The 19,741-nt window shown below is 45.7% G+C and overlaps 1 protein-coding gene and 1 long non-coding RNA gene across 9 annotated transcripts in view; one reads left to right on the top strand and one right to left on the bottom strand.

The window, feature by feature from the left end:
* TSPAN2 (tetraspanin 2) overlaps window positions 1-1,887 on the bottom strand; it is a 39,144-nt gene extending 37,257 nt beyond the window's left edge. For all 3 annotated transcript variants that reach the window (XM_001927979.6, XM_005663555.4, XM_085023511.1), the window contains exon 1: window positions 1,766-1,887. In XM_001927979.6, coding sequence (XP_001928014.2) covers window positions 1,766-1,834 — 69 coding nt within the window. In that variant the 5' untranslated portion in view covers window positions 1,835-1,887. The remainder of the gene's footprint in view (window positions 1-1,765) is intronic.
* Window positions 1,888-1,971: 84 nt separating this feature from the next.
* The window catches only part of LOC102166460 (uncharacterized), a 418,456-nt gene continuing 400,686 nt past the window's right edge, over window positions 1,972-19,741 (top strand). For 4 of the 6 annotated variants that reach the window (XR_014844450.1, XR_014844448.1, XR_014844456.1 and 1 more), the window contains exon 1: window positions 18,616-18,733. This is a non-coding gene — a long non-coding RNA (uncharacterized LOC102166460). Of the gene's footprint in view, window positions 2,267-5,403; window positions 5,533-9,047; window positions 9,084-18,615; window positions 18,734-19,741 lie in introns of those variants that run through there. The other 2 variants (XR_014844453.1, XR_014844455.1) reach the window with 2 other exon arrangements.

Below are 19,741 nucleotides of genomic sequence, written 5' to 3'. Positions count from 1 at the left end.
TCACACTTTCAGAATCAGTGGTTACTAAATGGGCCACAGTGCTTAGGAGCATGAAGGCTGAGTTTGAATCCCACCTCTGCCACTCATTAGCTGTGTGACCTTGGGCAAGTGGACCTATTTGAGCTTCTGTTTCCTTGTTTGTAAAAAATGGGGATAATAATAGAATGCACATCAGGATTGTTGTGAGGATGAAGTTGATAATGAATGCCACGTGCTAAGCACTATCCCTGACACGTTGAAAATGCTTAATAAATGCTGCCTATTATCTCTGGAAAGTCTGGCATAACATCAGGCACTAAATAAGCACTGAACCCAGCCTAAGGATTCCTTTTAAGACTTAGATAAAACTTCTTTTGTATTTGTAAGCAGTGAGAGTGAAGAGTGTCACTGAAGCATGACATCTATAATTAACAGCTTTTGAAATTAAGCCAGACTATTAAAAAAACAATATAAAGGACCTTCAGAAATTCCCCTCCCCATATTACGCTGGATGTAAACACCATGTACAAAGTGTACAAAAGCCATATGTATTTTTAAAATTCAGGGCTGTCTACGGGGTACCTCCTTTATGCCTTCCCCTGCTGAAGGATGCTGAGGATGGCAACTCGACCTCTCAGAGTTTGGAATAGCTGGAGTCACCCAGGCATCTTAGCTAATGGGTTGGCAGTCACAAGCAGAGACCATCCTTCAATAATTAATTAGTTGGAGTCACAGGAAGACAAACTCCCCAGAGCCGATAGGGCAACCACCAACCTCCTCTATCCCAGTTGTTTCAGAGCACCCAGCCCCCTGCTACTCCCTCCTAGCTCTAAAAACCTCATCTCCCAAAGGAAGATATGTATTTTCCTTCAGGGTCTGTCTGAGCAGTTACAGTGGCTGATTCTCTTGAGGAAGCCCAAGAGGTAATGTGCAGACAAGACAATTTTCACACCTTGTCTCCAGCCCTTCAGGGCCTGAGACAGAGTATCCTGGAATGGAGAGATGTCTAGCCCTAATTTTGTCCCAATAATATAGAATATAAGGGTCGTGGCCCTGTCTGTGAACCTCTAATCCCGGGAATGTTGTTCATTCAATGCAAAGTTGAATGAGATCATCTCTGGGAGCATTAGTATTTAGCAGAGGCTGTGGGCTGGGGGTTGTGGGGAGGTGCAGCTGCTCCTTGGAAGCTCCTCCCTTCCGCCCATTCCCTCGAAGAAGAGCACAACCAGCTTCTTCCATCCAGCGGTACCCTCCCCCAATACCCAGAAAAAAGACGACCCCCCCCCATACCACTTCCATTCCTACTCCGATTTCCTATACAAGCCCCATCACAGCCAGGTGCTGTCTGCGCACACTCCGGATGGGGTCGGGTGCTCTGGCCATGCCCCCCCACCCCTCCCACCCCCCACCTCCGGCTCCAGCAGGAAGGCAGGGCGAGAAGGGGGTGTGTGCACGGGGTCCAGAGGTGAGGAGAAGCTGTTGTCCCCGCACCGGGAGTCATGAGGCACTAGATGAAAACCAAGGCAGAGAGGTTGCTCAGAGGGAAGAGCCGCACAGGGTCTCCTCTCCCCTTTCCGTTGCTCAATCTCTCTCTGTCCGTTTTATCCCCCTCTTTCCCTCCCCCCAACCTTTTGTCTGCTTTTTTCCCACCACCTCCGCCTTTTTGAACACCCTGCCTTCTGGAGCCCAGCTTCAACACCGCAGCGGTCAGCCTCCGGGGGACTCTGGCCCCTGCGCCCCCGCCCAGGCCCCTCCCCTCTCCGGCCCTCTCGGCTTCGGGTCTCACCCAGAAGAGCAGGTTGAAGCCGAGCAGCAGGTACTTGATGCATCGCAGGCCCCCTCGGAAGCGCCCCATGCTGCGGCCCGGGCGGCGGGATCTCGAGTTCCCAGGCCCCGGCTCCGAGCGCCGGGAGCGGCGGGAGCCGGCGGGGAGGGGGCGGAGCTCGAGGGGCGGGGGCGGGGCCTGCGGGGGCGGGGCGGGAGCCGGCGCCCAGTGTGAGAGGGCCAGCGAGGACGCGGACCGAAAGGCTGATGGTGGGTGCAGGTCGAGCCGCCTGAAGGAGAAGTTACCCCCTTCTGCCCTTGGAAGCAGCCTCCTTCCCTCCCCGGGCCCTGAGGCGCCAGGCTTGCAGTGGTTATGCGAGCATCTGCGAGAAAGGAGCGTCCGCCGGGACTCAAGACCCATTTAATCAGAGCTCTGTGCAGAGACTCATTTGAGGCCTGCGGTGAGGGTTGTGAATAAGGACACGGCCCTGGTGGCTATGGAAACCTAGGAGAGTGGCCTCAGGTAGAAGAGATAAGTAGGAAGCACCCCATGCCAAGGCCGTCCTGAAGCTGACAGTACCTGGCGCGGGGTACCCGGGCCGGGGCACTGGGTCCCGGGCTGTGGTTCCGAAACGCCTTGTGAGCGCACAGGCCTCGGAAGCCGCTTCTAGGGGACCCTCCCTTGGCCCCTCCCGTGCTCCTCCGAGAACTCTTACCTTAATAGGCAAGAACTGGGAGAAGGCGCGGGATGGGATGCGGCTTTCTTGCGCCGGGAAGGCTGCTCCCCACCCCCTTGACTTGGCCAGCAGAGAGGAGTCATTCTCCCCGGGTCCTGCTAGATTCCACTTATGGGAGCGCTTGGAAAGGAATCCAAATTCTCGGGGATTATCGTGATGTGGAGATGGGAGCAAAAGGGGACAGGTTTTGTTTTGCTTTGTTTTATTAAGTTAGGCTGCTGGTGGGAAAACCAGGCTCCCACTCCCATTGACTAAGTGTCTACAATATGTGGTGCCAGACAGTGCGGGGGCGACGCGAAGGTGTAAAATCCAGGGAGCCTATGCATTAATTCAGTAAAACTTTAAGTACCTGTTATAGGCCAGGCATAGTAGCAAGCTCCAGGGGCTGGACAATGAGGAGAGAGCTAGGCCGGATAACACCAGCTCGGGTGGTAGAGACAGATCTGTAAGCAAATAGTTATAGCCAGGTGAGGATGAGCCAGGAGATAGGTAGGTTCTAGCATAGACATTTACAGCCAGCCACTTGTTTATACTTGGAGATAGAAATAACAACAGGAACAAGGTAAATAACTCACTTTGCTTTCTGTAGACACTTTAAACAGTGGTAATGGCAGGGGCAGAGAGGGGCTAAGCCCTCCTTGGGGAAAAGATCAAGAGGTCACATACTTCCCATCCTTGGGGTCAGGGAGATTCCAACTACCCACGTGCAGAAAGACCCCTCAGGGTCAGAAAGGGAGGGGGCACCAGGCCATAATAAGTCCTGGTAACCTTCCCATAGGCCCTTGCTCTGGAATCTATCTTGGCCAAAAGATGTGCCTGCGTATCTGGGCAGACCCTGGGTCCAATCAGCTGTAAGAAGGAAAAGAAGATAACTGGCCAAAGGAAAACAAAAACTGGAAAGAACTGCCCCTATATAAGTGACCTAAATCATCCCTTTGGCATGCTTCCCACTAGCAGGGGTGTCCACACTCCTCTCTGAGTGTGCTGTTTGCTTTTAAGCTGCTCCTCTGTGTGCTCTCCCACATGTTGTATTGTGCCTCTAATAATAAACTGTAGCTGTTTTTACAGTTTTTGCCTCCTTGAAATATTCTTGCTTTCAATGGGGGCAAGAATCAGGGCAACTCTGCTTTTAGGCTTTAGCCTCTAGGTGGTCTAGTAGCCAGGACACCCAGTTTTCACCCAGGCTGCTCAGGTTCAATTTCTGAGCAGAGAATTAAGATGTCAGTTCAAGCCATCACTTGTCTCTCTGAGATCAAGGAGGTTGGGCAAGGTTCTGGTAAGCATCACCCAGCCTCATGGCATTGGGCAGGGAAGGCTTTGCTGAGGGTGGTGGACCTGAGCTGGTCCTGAATGAGTCTGAGCAGATGGGGCAGCATGTGCAAAAGCACAGGGCCTAGAGGACACGGCCTCCTGGGGGGAGAGGGGGAGTGTGAGAACTGCAGTAGCCCAAGGGGAGCGGAGGGAGGTGCTAGGGCACAGCTTTCAGTCAGCTAACCAAAGTGCAAAACTATCCTGGGGCTTTGGTTTCCTCATCTGCAACAAGAAGGTAAGTGTGTACCTCATAGAGCTGTGAAGATTAATGAGTTAATATTTGTAAAGTATCTAGAACAATGCCTGGTACAGAGTAAAGTACTATGCAAGAGTTAGCTCTCACTGTGTTGCTTGACTCCATCAGCCAATTGCTACCATGTTGCTGTCTTTGCTTCCATCTGTGTCTTTGGACATGGATGAATATTTCATGAATTTTATTTATGAAAATGAATAGAAGATAGAAAAATGAAAGAGTGGCTTCTGGTAATAAGCATAAGCCCCAAAGAGTGAAATAGAGGCAGAGATGAAAGTTATTAGGCATGCAGAAAGAGGCATATCTTTAGCTTCAGTCAGACACATTGTAATTAATTTCTGATCTGTTATAAAATAAAAGAACTAAATTAAAGAATAGTGTCTAGTACCTAGTAGGAATTCAATAAATCATTGAACTGAATGAACAACAATGACATACTTTAAATATATTGTTGAATTTTTGTCTCTAAGACAAAGTACATGTAGAGACTATATTTCTATACTCTCTGGGAACAGAACTCCTATTCTAAATCTATTGTTTTTTCATACTACAATTTTATCACACATGTATTAGAGACAGATGTTGTCTGCCTAACACAACAGATATAAATATTGAATGTAGACTTTCCCAGCCACCTGCCTCCAGCAAAGCTGTGTCCTAGGGGAGCTGACCCTTGTCAGGACTAGGGCAGCCTAACTGCTAGTATGCTTTCAAGATTACATTTTTATTATATGAAAGTAGGAGACTACATTAAATGAATAAGGAAGTGAGCCTTTAAACTAGACATTATGCAAAGCCAGAGAGGGGAGCTAAGCAGGAGATAAAATGGTTATATTTCTATTTTTAGTCAAATTGGGGCTACATGGAATATGATTTGAAGTTAAGACTTGACTAATTAAGAGACTGTTACAGCAGTTCAGGTAAGAAATGAGAAACTGAACCAAGACAGTGGCAGTCGGTATAGGAAAGAGGCTCAGATTTGAGAAATATTCTGAGACTTGATGAAAGATCAAGACAGATTGGATATGAGGAATAGGGAAAAGAGGCAGGGATAACTCCTGGGTTTCTTAATTGAGTAACTAGGCAGATCATGGAACCATTTCAGAGACGGTGGAGTAGGTTTCCAGAGTGAGTGAACTCACTTGTCACCCAATCCTACATCCAACTTAGAGGATAGGAAAGCTGTGTACTTGCTTCCTGGTTTCATTGCAGCTAGGGTGGCTGTGTGACATAGATCTGATTAAGGGGATTTATGTGGAAGTCTGTTGGGAGGTTTCTGGAAAATCTGAAATTGCCTTGATAAGAGGTTCAGTTATCACTGGCATTGCTTCCTTCCCTTTTCTCCTGTCTTGAACTCAGACATGGTGCCTGGAGCTGTAGAACATTTTGTGACTATAAGGAAAGGCCAAGAGAATTGCAGAACTGCCAGCCAGGAGATCGTTGAACTGTTGAACCAAAACCAGAAGCCACCTCCAGATTTCTTGTTGTGTAAGAAAAATAATCCTCATTTTGTTTGCCTCGTATTCTGTTACTTGTCACTGATGAAATTTCTAACTGACACAGGAAGACAATAAATTCATATTTGGCTCTGTTGAGTTTTATTTTTTATTTATTTATTTATTTTTTGGTCTTTTTAGTTATTTCTTGGGCCGCTCCCGCGGCATATGGAGGTTCCCAGGCTAGGGGTCAAATCGGAGCTGTAGCTGCCGGCCTACACCAGAGCCACAGCAACGCGGGATCCGAGCCGCGTCTGCAACCTACACCACAGCTCACAGCAACGCCGGATCGTTAACCCACTGAGCAAGGGCAGGGACGGAACCCGCGACCTCATGGTTCCTAGTCGGATTCGTTAACCACTGCGCCACGATGGGAACTCCATCTGTTGAGTTTTAGATATGATGGGAAATCCAGATGAAGTGGTCCAGGAGACAGATGGAAATATGACTGGAGTTCTGGAGAGAGGTTTGGACTGTAAGTTAAGGTTAAAGATTCATCAGCAAATGTTGATAATGGAAACCAATGGTCTCCAAAGTTTTGCTCACGCAGCCCCAAAAAGAATTATGAAAAAATGTATTCTCCCTTGCACATTTCCCCCAATATTTTATTATGAATGTTTTCAAGCACACGAAAAATTTGAAATAATTGGGCAGTGTACACCATCCACTCATCACCTAAATTCTACCATAAATATCATTCTGCTTTAGTTACATTACTTATCTTACATCTGCCTGTCAATCTGTCTATTTTTTATGCATTTCCAGATAAATTTTAGACATTAATACATTTTATCCTTAAACTCTTCAGAATGCATACCATTAGCTAACATTCAAATATTCGTTTATAGAGTTTCTTTTTTGGGGATAAAATTTGTCTCAATGAAATGTTATTTTAAGTATACCATTTGATGATTCTTGACAAAACCTTCTGCCTTTCTAACTCCAGGCCCTATTAAGGTATAGGACAGTACTATCATCATTAGAAAGTTCCCTTTTACTTTTTTCCAGTCAATCTATGGCCCCACCCTCCCAGAGGTAACTACTGTTTTGAATTTTTTTCACCATAGATTAGTTGTTCCTGTTCTATAATGTCGTATAAATGGACTTGTACAGTATTTACCCTCATATGTTGTTAACATATAAAATTATTTATTATGAGTATTTGCAAAAGGTGTCATTTCCAATGTATTTTAAATATTGGTGTTTTAAAAGAAAATGGTCACATCTCTCATTTTAATGCATAAACTAAATGCCAGTGTGATCTGCCACCTACCATTATTCTTTTTTGTTGAGGTTGTTTATCAGGTTTTTTTTTTTTGTTTGTTTGTTTGTTTTTGTCTTTGTTTGAGGGCTGCCTCCGAGACATATGGAAATTCCCAGACTAGGGGTGTAATCAGAGCTCTTGCTGCCGGCCTATGCCAGAGCCACAGCAACGCCAAACCTGAGCTGCATCTGCAACCTATGCCACAGCTCACGGCAACGCCAGATCCTTAAGCCATTGAGCGAGGCCAGGGATCGAACCCACAACCTCATGGTTCCTAGTCAGATTAGTTTCCACTGAGCCACGACTAGAACTCCTATTCATCAGGTTTGATGCTTAAAATGACTGCATGAAATTTTTGATCAAGACTTGTATATGATGATTTTTCAATTTTTAAACACTTTTCATTGATGAAAAAATTAATTCAAAATAATGTTTTAAATTGAGGTATAATTGAGATATGATATTTTAGATGTAGGACATAATGATTTCATATATATATATTCATCATCTATTAAGAATACATAGACAAGCTCCTCTTTAATATGGTGTATTCTTTCTTTAATTTTTTTTTTTTTTTTTTTTTTTGGTCTTTTTGCCATTTCTAGGGCCGCTCCCATGGCATATGGAGGTCCCCAGGCTAGGGGTCAAATCGGAGCTGTAGCCGCTGGCCTACCCAGAGCCACAGCAACGTGGGACCCGAGCCTCGTCTGCAACCTACACCACAGCTCAAGGCAACGCCGGATCTTTAACCCACTGAACAAGGCCAGGGATCGAACCCACAACCTCATGGTTCCTAGTTGGATTCGTTAACCACTGAGCCACTATGGGAACTCTGGTGAATTCTTTTTTTAAAATTGAAGTATACAATACTTACAGTATTGTGTTAGTTTCAGGTGTACAGTAGAGTGATTCAGTTTCATATGTATGTATATTTTCAGTTATTTTTCATTACACGTTATTATAAGATATTGAATATAGTTTCCTGTGCTGAAGAGTAAGCCCTTGTTAATATCTATTTTATATATAGTAGTGTGTATGTGCTAATCCCAAATTCCTAATTTATCCCTCCTCACTATCTCTTTCCCCTTTGGTAACCATAAGTCTGTTCTCTATTCTGTGAGTCTGTTTATGTTTTATAGATAAGTTCATTTTAAAGGCTGGCTCTACAAGTCCAGGGGGAGATTTTCCCCCTACTTGTTGCGGTCTAAACATGTACACTTCCTTGAATCCTTTGGCATGATAGGTGTACTTCCTTGAGGGTATAGCCCTTAGGAGGGGGCACCAGCTTTGAGGGGAGTCTCCTAATAGATGCTTAACCTTAGTGGGACTTCAGGCTTTCCTTCCAAGCCCTTGCAGCTGTTGAAAGAGAACGTCGGGGCCAAAGGTGGCCTTGGTACCTGCTTACTTCCCAAAGTTCTTGCTTTTGGTTCCTTTTGACCTTTGTAGATTCCCTTCCTTTAGTGCTGGCTAAGCAATGTTTTTTTAAAGCGATGGCTGTGTGTTTTCTCTGGTGTTTAGTTCCAATACAGAAGGTAGTTCAGGATATCAAGTCTGCCCTTGTGCTGGAAAAAGAAGCCCAATGTGCTTGCTGTTGTGACTTTGGGTTTGATAAGCAGGACGTGAGCAGTGTTTTGACTGCTGGGTTTGCAGCATATTAATCCTGTTGCTATGCAGTTGTTGCTGGAAAATAGTTTGTGGGCTCAGGGTTTCTAAACCAACCATGGTGCCCAGAGAAGGAAGGAAGGCGAGGGCCTTGGTTTGCTGATTACAAATGATCTCCACGGTCACAGGTTGGCGAGCTCTCCTCTCACAGTGCTTTCCCAGCAGCATTCAAGCAGCTATGGCTTCCTTTCATTATTTTTCAGCTTCTGGTATTGGCTGGTGAGAGGAAGGAGTGAATGCCTGCTTGTGCAGGCATGTCTGAAGCAAGAGAAGGGACCATGAAATAGGAGAAGGGGGGCAAACTCAAAGGATAATTGATCATTCCCCAGGGCCCTATGGGAATAAACTATTCACTTTTTTTTTTTTTTTTTTTTTTTTGGTCTTTTTAGGTCTGCTCCTGAGGCATATGGAAGTTCCCAGGCTAGGGGTCAAATCAGAGCTATAGCCACTGGCCTACACCACAGCCACAGCAATGCAGGATCTGAGCCACATCTGTGACTCTTCACAGATACTAGTCAAGTTCATTACCACTGAGCTATGATGGAACTCTAAGCTATTCGTTTTTGTTGTCTCTTTTATAGGTGGCTGGGGGAAGGAGTGGAATGTAACCCATTCAGGTATGTCTCATAGATGTTTGAATCAAATAAATTAGGAAATTAAATTAATAAAAAATTACAGAATAATCATCTGACATTGTTGTAATGTGACTTGTCTTTTTGATTCTGTGTTTCAACAGAGGCCCCAAAAGTCTCAGGGTGAAGTCATAGGTACTCAAGGACCTTTACATTCTAAAGCTAAGTTGAATATATGCATAGTCAGGGTTCTCTAGAGCAACAGAACCAATGGGATATATGTGTATACATATATTATAAGGAGTTGGTTCATGTCATTTGGAGGCTGAGAAGTCCCAGAACTGCAGTCCACAGGCTGGACACCCAGAAGAGCCAATGGTATAGTTCCAGTACAAAAGCTGGTAGCCTCAAGAGCCAAAAAGATCTATTTTTAAGTTGGAGATGAAGAGCAAGAAAAGACCAATAACCCATTCAAGGAAGTCAGGCAGGAGGAGTTCCCTCTTACTCTGCCTTTTTGTTCTAGTCGGGCCTTCAGCTGATTGTATTCGGCCTACCCACAGTAGGGAGGGCAATCTGCTTTGCTCAGCCTACTCATTCATATGTTAATCTCATATGGAAACACCCTCACAGACACATCCAGAATAATGTTTGGCCAAAGGTCAAGGCATCTTATGACTCAGTCAAGTTGACACATAAAAATAATCATCACACCAAGTAGGACTTGCAAAGGGATGGAATGAAACCTGGTTTTGCCAGCCAACGCATCCCCTATTGCCTTGGCTAAGCAAAAGCTCAGAGTATTTGGGTGGATTGAAAAGAAGGATCAGTCTCGCCTCCTCAAGGAGAGGGGTGAGGGAGGGGATGCTTTCCTTCTCCAACTTAAGTCAGCTGTGAGAGGCTTCAAGAAAACCCTTGGCGGGCTTGACAGATGTCCCCTGGAGTTTGGGACGCAGAAGAACTGATACTTGACTCATTCCTGGAATTCCCCCTGCCTGTCAGCAGAATACAGCTAGGGCTACAATGAGAATGACAGGATCCTGTGACACAAGTGTTTCCTGAGGACCAGACATGGGCCCTTTGGAGAGATGTGGACTTGGGATGTCTTAAAAGAGACCCTGGAAAGAGGAGCTCCCAGTAGAGGGATGTGGGGGGTAGGAGGGGACTGTTAGAAGCCAGGGGCCTGAAGTCATGATTACCTGGCTGGAAGGGGCATTGACAAAATCAGTGGGGAGGAGGCTTCAGAGACCTCACCAAGAGGCCGGCAAGAGAAAACAAATAGCATGGACATGTGCTCCACCTAGGGGCAAGGATGACTTTCTTTTGCTTGTTTTAGGTGCTTGACCCTGGAGAGGTCACTCACTAAAACAGCAGCTAGTGAGTAAGGTGCAAGCATGGAGTAAAGAAATGGGGCTACCCCGGTCTCTTTCCCTCTGCCTTCTTAACCTCAGACAGGCTCAGGCTGAGGCTGGGGGATGTCTTAAACGGATTGAGGATCTGGAGCTTTGAATTATTCTGGACTGCGATTCTAATTAACTGGAAGGGGTCAGAAAGGCTGTGGAAACTGCCTGCGACTTCATGCAGGGATGATGAAGAGAGTGCTGAAGAACAGAGAGCTGGGTATGAGGTAAAAAAGGACAAAATTGCTTGTTTGCACCCTTCTGCTAGTGGAATGATAGATACCTTCAGTGTCCTAAAAAAAATAACTGCCATTCTAGAAAATTTGCACCCAGCAAAAATTTACTTCAAGAATACAAGGAACAAAAATATTGCCAGGCCAATAGAAACAATATTTGCCACCAACAGACCTGCATTAAAGAAAATACTATAAAATGTATTTCAGGCAGAAATAAAACGGTCCCAGCTGGACAGTCAGAGATGCTAGAAGAAACGAAAAGCAAAGAAAACAGAAAATATATGGGTATATCTAAATAAATAGGCAACCACAAGTTTTCCCACTAAACATGGAATGCAAACTTAGTTTAAAAATAACATTAAGGGGAGTTAATGGGGGGACTCTGAGGCAAATGATGCTCAGTTTACTTCTATGGTCTCTAGTAGTTTAGTGATGTTTAGGGATGAAAACATGAGGGAATTAACTAAAAAGCCTTTTAAAATTCTTTTAAGGAGTTCCTTTTGTGACTCAGTGGAAATGAATCCAACTAGTATCCGTGAGGATGCAGGTTCAATCCCTGGCCTCGCTCGGTGCATCAGGGATCCAGCATTGCCATGAGCTGTGATGTAGGCCGCAGTCATGGCTCGGATCCCGTGTTACTGTGGCTGTGGTGTAGGCTGGCAGCTATAGCTCTGATTTGACTCCTAGCCTGGGAACTTCCATATGCTGTGGATGTGGCCCTAAAAAGCAAAAAAAAAAAAAAAAAAATTCTTTTGAGGAGACCATATGGCCTGGGATCATTTTAATCTCCTCATTGTACAGCTGGGGAAACTGAGGCCCAAGGAGGTCATGTAGCTCATTGGCTGTTAAGGCAGAGCCAGAGCCCAAGTGCCCTGACTTCTCACTAGGTGCTTTCAGCTCATAAGTGCTCATCATCTTAAGCACACATATTGAAATACTTCCATCTTCCTGCATTCATGTTGCCTTTTTATCTGCATTGAATCCCACTTGGCCATATTTCTTCTTCTTCATCCAACTTCTAAAGACTCTTTAGCAAAAATCTACTGTCATTTACAAACATGGACAATTCATGGGGCATTCCGTGTTCAAGCTGGTTATGTAAGCATGACATGAGACCCATCTGGTCACAGAGCCCTTGATGGGACTAATGTAAATAATAGACTTTAGTGAGCATTTAATGTGTGGAGCTCTGTTCTAAGCTCATTATAGTTATTAAATCATTTAATCTTTAAAACAACCCCATGAGTAACGACCATATTAAAAATGAGAAAACTGAGGCACAGAAGAGTAAAGTAACCTGTCCAAGATAAGCAGTGACAATGCTTGGTTTCAAATCCAGAGGTCTGGCCAAAGAGCTTACATTCTTACCCTGCACTGGTCATTCATCAAATATTGAGTACCTACTATGTGGCAGGCACTGTGCTAGGCACTTAGGATAGTGAATAAGATACGTGCTTATGGGAGTTTTGGGGCTAATAGAAACAACAGTCATTTAAACAAAAAACTATAATATTGAGAAATGAGTCAATAAAAAAAAATGTATAGGATGATTTGGGAAGCCAGAGGAGGGACCTGGGAAAGATGGGGACAGCCTCAAGGAAGAGAAGTCATTTTAATGAACACTTGAGAACTGAGGTGGGGTTTGATGGCTAGAGAGGGAGTGTGTTTTGTAGGTTGGTGGAAGAAAGACCAGCCAAAGAGATAGCAAGGAGGTAGGTGCAGCTAGAGATAAAGTGTGTGGTTGGGGCAGGGTGGTGGCTGGGGGGACAGTGGAGAGATAGCTGAGTGGATAAAATGACAGTTGGGCCCAAATCATGAAGGACCTCATCTGCTAAGTTATCGGAACCATATTTTGCAGGAAGCAGGGGAATGACGTCAGATTTGTGTTTTGCCAAAAAGGGGGCTGGACAGTGAGGGAGATACATTCACTCAGTAAGTGTTCATGGAGCCCAGACCCTCCGCAACATGATCAGATGTGGCCTCCGGCCTCAGGAAGCCTGCAGATGTTCTGAACGAGGTGAGGGCATCTACCTAAGCCTCCTATTGCGAGGAGACCAGCACTGAGTCCTGAGTGAGAGGTCCCAGTGCTCCAAGTGCAGTGAGGGCACAGAGGAGGGAGATTTCCTTAGGCTGGGGCATGGGGAAGACTTCAAGAGTGGGGGCCACTGGCTGTTAAATGATTAATGTGATTTGAAAGGCAGAGACAGGTAGTGGACATACATGGAAGCGGGCAGCATATGTGAGGAATGGTGACTTGTCCATTCTGGCTGGCGTTCAGGGTGCATGAAGGGTGCTTAGTGGGAGCCACGGGCAGGTCTTGAATTATGTTTCTCAAAGTGTGATGCTGCTGGGAGAGTCACAAGATGATTTTTGGTGGTAAGTGATGGATGATTGATTGATTTATTTATGTCTTTTTTTTTTTTTTTTTTCTTTTTAGGGCTGCACCTGTGGCACATGGAGGTTCCCAGGCTAGGGGTCTGATCGGAGCTGTAGTCGCAGGCCTACACCACAGCCACAGCCTCGAGGGGTCCAACTGTGTCTCCAATCTTCACCACAGCTCACCGCAATGCCAGATCCTTAACCCACTGAGCAAGGCCAGGGATCGAACCCACAACCTCATGGTTCCTACTCGGATTCGTTTCCGCTGCGCCATGATGGGAACTCCGTGATGGACATTTTAAAGTTAGATGTTTATATTAAGGTACATTGAAAATATTTGAATAGTAATTATGATATTTCTTACAGTGAGGCAGAGTAAATGAGGCCATTTAATCAATATTCAGGAAATAATGTAGATGGTGCACAGATATGAAAGATCATCAAGGAAATATAGAAATAACTAAAGATTGCGGAAAATTGGGTGAAGGAGTTTAGAATGATTTGGGAGGGTTGGCACACTGGAGTGGTTACTCAATCGAAAGATCAATCTGAGACCTGGTATGAAGTGAATAAACTGGAAAGAGATCTGAGCTGGAGAGACCAGTAAGGAACAGTAATAAGAGTCTCCTCTTTAAGGAAACTGTTCTGCTCAAGTTCTTATTGTAAATCCATCAGCTTGCTTCACATGGAAACCACAGGTGCTGCTGAAAGTGGCCAAGATCTCTTCTACCGCCTTTCTGCAAAAGAGGTACCTCTTGCTTTCGGCAGTGAAAATTTGACACATTACCCCTCACAGTTTCATCTCTGCGCTCCTTTCCTTGGAGTCATTGCCACACTCTTTGCACCAAAAAGTTTTCATCTAATGCAGTGGAAGAAGTCTGTGAAAGTGGGGAAAAACTAGACTTCCAGAAATGATTGGGGCAATGCCTCAAAACTGCACAAGAACCTTGAGCTCTCGTCCCATGAAGCAAAATAGCCCAAAGGCTAGCCAGGGTTTCCAGTCCCACCCCAGTGTCCAACTCTTGTGCAATTTTGTCTTCAGACCTTTTGCAATGTCTTCTTAAGATAGAGCAACCACAGTTGAGATGTTCTTCCTGTGAGACATTACATGTTGAATTAAGTTATTTTGAGCAAAGCTTGCCTGTCCAGGAAGAAAACCATAATGTCATTCTGATGGATAGATCTCCAGGAGCCAGAGAAGTGGCTCTGGCCTATCTTGGGTGCTCCCTGCCTACAAGTTTGCCATCAGATCCCATGTCTTATTTTCCTGTTGTTCTGCACATCCATATTCTCATCTATAGTTAATGCTTATCTCTTCCTTTATCCTCTGAAGCAGAGGAGCCTATCAGAGCTAGATGAACATGCTTATATGTAATTCTTGGTAGAACAAATAGATTCATTCTCTTTTTCCTTTGCCACCTCTCACTATGTTTCGTGGCTTATTTATTTGGTGGTTACCTTATCTCACTGAACGCTACAAATGAGTCAGAGAATGAGGCAGCCTGGGGAAGGGTTATGTGACGTGTAACCTGTTATGAGGTGCTGCCTGGTAGCTCCTGTCTCTACTTCTTATCTCCCAAACCTCCTGCATGGTCTGCCCTCTTGGCACCTGCTTTTGTATCCCAAATAAACCACAGGAATCCAGTTTGTCCTTAACCATCTTCCCACTTTTCTTTCAGAATCTGTAGTAGATGTCTGAATTTTTTTTCCCCCTCAGAATCCCCTTCCTACTTCTTTGGGAGACAATCTCAAAGAATGTCATGGCAATTTTATTTTGTGATTTTCCTTTGGGGAACATTCCTCTCCCACCTTGGAAATAGTCTTATCGAGAAATTACCAGTCTAGGTGTGTGTCTGAGGCCAAGAAGTGAGCATGTAACCCACGCTGAGCCCACGAGAGTCTCTCTGGGGAATTGGGATCCAAAGAGGAGCAGCGCAGGTGGTTGGGAAGATTCCTTGGGACTGTGGTGACCCTCCCTTCATCCCTGCTGCCTGCATCTGTAGCATTTCCTTGTTCCTATCCTTTTCAAGTCTCAATTATTCAGCCTTTCCTTTGATGCTACCACATCTGCTTCCGATAAATTACTTTTTTTCTGAAATAAGCCAGACACTGTTAAGATCAAAGAACCCCAAAAAGTCCACCCCCCTGCTCCCTTTTCTCTTCTAGCTCCTCCTCTCCTTAAAGCTCTATTGTGGCTGCACATTTCTGTTAGACCAAGACACACATCCCAACCACAGCCTGCAGACCCAGCCTGTCCCATCCTTGGTGGCCTCTCTGCCCACCTTCTCCATCACTCTCTCTGCCACCTGGCTCACTGTCTTCCCTTATCTTGAATGGTCTACACCCTGTCCTGTGGGGAATTCACATACGCTGCTCCCCACCCTCCTCCGCCTGGTTCTTGGAGTTGGCCTTCCTGTGCTCTTGGCCAGGTTTATTGGTTAGGGGCTCTCTTAACACCCCTGGTACTTCCTTGTCTGTCACATGTATCTGCTTGTGGCTTATGTGATCATTGTCTTCACCAGATGACAGGCTCTATAAGGATAGGAACTATGTTCTTGTCCCTGACTATATGCTGATGTCTCACATAGCACCTGCTATTTGGTAAGTGTCCAGAATACTTTTGTGGAGTGAATTACATAAGAAGGTCTACAATCTGACCTTGTCAGATGAACTGAGATGCGAACTGTGCTCCCTGCCTTCCTCCCATCAGAATTTCTGAGCTTCATCTGACCTCATTAGGGCTCTGATCTGCATTGGGCAATGGGGGCTATAGTGGTTTAATCAAACATGTAGACCTAGCTTTTGCTCACAAGGTTTCCCACAGCTCTCCTTTCTCCAGTCTTCTCTCACACCCCTGCCTGATGTCCACCTTGTACCATCCGATTGTATTCGTCTATGGATGTTTATTTTATGGTAGATTATTATACCCTTGAAGGCAGGAACAGGGGTGTGAAGACTAATTCTTTTTCTGGTTCTGCCCAAGTAGCTGGGCAGAGATTAGGTAATATATCTGATCTCACTGAACCTTAGATTCCTCGTCTTTAGAATGGAGATAATATCCGTTCCATTATATCATGCAGTCGGGCATCCCTCAGGATTCAGGCAGATTGGTTTTACTCCCTCCACCCCCACCCTACCCCACGTCTACCAAAATCCAAGGATGCTCAAGTCTCTTATGTAAAACGGTATTTTTACACATTCTCCCATATACTTTAAATCATCTCTAAATTGCTTATGATACCAATACAGTGTAAATGCTATGTAAATAGTTGCCCATGTGGCAAATTCAATTTGTGCCTTTTGGAACTTTCTGGAATTTTTTTCTCTGAATATTTTCAATCTGTGGTTGGTTGAAACCATAGTTGGTTGAATTGTGGATATAGCCCAGTGGATACGAAGGGCTGACTGTACCTGGTGGTGGTGAGAATGTGAAGAGATGATGAATGTGAAAGCACTTGAGAAAACTGCCCAATGGATATAAAGTGTAAGAAATATTTATTATTACACTATACTTTTCTGATATCCATTATAATATTTGGTCTTTTATAGGCACTCTCCAAATACTGAAATGCCTTAATCTACCTGCCCTTATTTCATCCAGTGAGTGAAATAAGATGTACTATTTATTAGTTACCACTGAGCATCTACCACGATCTAGGCTCAGTTAAGGGCTTCATATATGGGATCTCATTTCATCCTTCTAAGACTGACATTAGTTTTCTTCCTTTGACTGGGGAGAAAATGGAGGCTGAGAGAGGTTAAGCAACTTATTCAAGGTTATACAACTAACAAATTGGGGAGCTGGGGTTCAAGTCTGAGCCCACTGACCCCAAGGCCAGTGCTCTTCACAGAGACCCAAGGGGTCTCCCCTGCCAATCCCTTATTTGGGGGACCAAAAGTCCCTCTCTTCTAAGTATCCCTGGGCTCTGGCCTCTGTGTTGGATGATTGACACCCTTCCTTTCCCTTAATGTTTACACTGCCACCATCATTTCACAAGCGAGGAAGCAGAAGCTTAGAGAGGGAACCTGGACTTCCGCTCCTGGGTAGGATTTAGAAAGTTGCAACAGGCCACCACCACTTCCACTGCAATAATGCAGTAACTAGAAGAGAACTGGGTAAGTTGTGAAAGGTATGTACTGAAACACAATGGGGAACAGTAGAATCAATGAGAAGGAGGTGAAGAAAAAGCCTTTCCTAGGCCCACTCATCCCTACTAATTTTCTTTGGGGGCATTTGTCTGTTCTGAGCAAATGTGGACTTGACCTGAGCCATTGAACCCAACGGAGGTAAAGAGAACCCACATAGGTTGTGGCCATCTTGAGGGTCTGGCATGATGGATGAGAAACAAGAGAAGCCTCAAAGGCCAGAATGGTTTTCCCCATGGGATACTGGCTGAGCTCTAGAGAAGCTAAGAGGGCTTAACAACCTGTGATCTAAATCTGGGCCTGAGCTGCCTGCATCACAGGCCAGTCTTTAAAAAAAAAATTTTTTTTTCCGGGATCATTTCTCCCCTCTGGCATCTGTATTCCTCTGCACCAGTCGTGTCATTTTCCGTAAGTAGCTTTTCGAAGACATTGGCGCCCCCTGCTGTTATAGTATAGGCAGCATTGCAAGGACTTGGAATCTGCCCAGCGGCACATTTTGTCCTTATACTGTTCTCCCAGGAATCAGGGGTTTAACTCGATGGTGAATTCCCAAGTCTAAGATTTTGTCTCAGTGGTCTCCTCTGCCCTTGAGTGTTAACTGTTTAGACTGGTAGTTGCCCATGGCTGTCAGGTCCTCGTCTGTAAAACGGAGTCAACTGTGACCACTTCCCAGGCTGTTGTGCATTAAGCGAGGTAGCAGATAAAAGTTCTTAACATTGCCTGGTATACAATTACTATTTCCTGGTTGGAAATAATAGTAATAGCAGTGGTGACTCTTCGGGCTGCCCCCATTTCTTCTCAAAGAAGGCAGCCCCAGGTCTCACTATCAGCCATGGTGAGAGCTGCTCTGACTCTGAACGTTCAGATGTTTTCAGCCCTCTGCACAGTAGGACACCAAGAGCTTGCTGCCTAAAACCAAGAAGAGGAGAAGAAAAGCCTGATCTGTGGCAAGATGAATACCAGCCAGTTCCTCTGACTTCAGCCTCCAGTCTGCTGAGTGGTGTTGGCAATTCTCAAACCTTAGGCCTATGGGAGCTGAGGTTGCTAAAACTGCCTCTGAAAAACTGTCTTTCTGAAGGTTGCATTTTAGTCCCCTTTTAGAAGATGAAATCTCTGACCTCCCTTACATGGAGGCGCTCTGAGGGGACTTCGCAGATGAGTCTGTGGCTTCAACTCTGGATCACGAAGTTTCCTCTTTTTCAGTTTTCCTAGCGCCCAGGGTCCTGCGTTACCAGTTCCTTTAGGAGCATTGGTCTCACGGAGGTTTCTTTCCCGGCAACGAAGAAGACATCGCGTTTCTCTAGTTTGAAAACGCGCTCTGTCCCTTAGGTACCCTCGTGCATTCCCAGATCTTGACCCCGCCTCCCTAGAGGCCCCGCCCCTGACCCTCCCCTTCCCAGGGTGCTTTGCGGCAGCTCCGGCTGAGTGGGCGCCTCAGGCCTAGAAGTCGATGGATTTCTGTCCCTGGTTCCCACCCTGCTGCCTACGACCCCTGGATGCAGCCTGCAGAGCCCTGTGGGGACGAACAGAATCTGAGGTATTCCTGAAAGCCCGGCCAGCTTGCAGACCCAGCAGCTTCTGCTGACTCTGAGCCACCTTTTATTTTCTGTCACCTCTGCTTTACGGCTCTGTGACTTCCGTTTCTACCTGCTCACATGTTGCCACATACACGGACTTAGGTTTGGGCCTGTGATTTTGTTCAGTTCTAGAGTTGCCAGATACCATACAAAATAGTTAAATTTAAATTTCAGATAGAAAAGGAATCTTTTTTTTTTAAGGTTTAAGTATATCCCAAATATTGGCGGGACAGTAAAAAAAGATTCCTTGTTTATCTGAAGTTGAAGTTTCCCTGGCTGTCTTGTTTTTATTCGTTAAATGCCGTAGCCTTTTTGTGGTCTGCCTTGTCGGGGGTCCTCCCTGGGCTGCGGAAGTTTCGGGGCGGGGGATGGGGGTGGCTCTCGACCTGAGGCAAGGACTGCATCAGTCTTTACTTAGGAGCGAAACCACGAGGATTTCTTCCTTAGACTGGGGCCTGTTGCAGGCAGGCCTCGCGCTCCGCTCTTCCCACTGCCCCTCCAGAGGCTCTGGGTACGCGGCGTCTGTGTGCAGGGTCGCGAGCTTGACCCAAGGGCCTAGCACGTTGTGAACAGTTTGGGTGCGGGGCTTCCTTTCCTGAAGAGCTACCCGTCAGGGCTAAAACACCGTGTCCTGTCTGCCTGCGCGGGGACCACATTTCCTGAAATGGCCCGGGCTTGTGAGCAGCCGGGAAACCCCAAGGGGAGATTCCCGGGGTCACCAGGCTGGTGATGTCTTCAGGCTGGGGACTTGCCCTGAGCTAAGGGGGCTTCCTCTGGGTGCCTTGTGCCGTTCTGTAGGACACAGAGGTTCATTTGATACTTTTCTGCTGTAGGTGGTTTAGGATAAAGCGCAGACCTAGACTCCTTTCTCTACCTGATGGCCTTTCAGTTTCCTGGCCTATGATTCACCTCAGAACAAGGGAAACTACTCCTTCCTACGTTATGTGCATGAGGAGAAACAATTTGAG

Source organism: Sus scrofa, chromosome 4 (assembly GCF_054392235.1).
Source record: "Sus scrofa isolate SSC_HxYL_T2T_F1_AM1 chromosome 4, Sscrofa_HxYL_maternal_Yorkshire_Landrace_v2.0, whole genome shotgun sequence".
Lineage (NCBI taxonomy): Eukaryota > Metazoa > Chordata > Mammalia > Artiodactyla > Suidae > Sus > Sus scrofa.
Note: the sequence above shows the minus strand (reverse complement) of the source record. Positions and strands in the feature narration are given on the sequence as shown.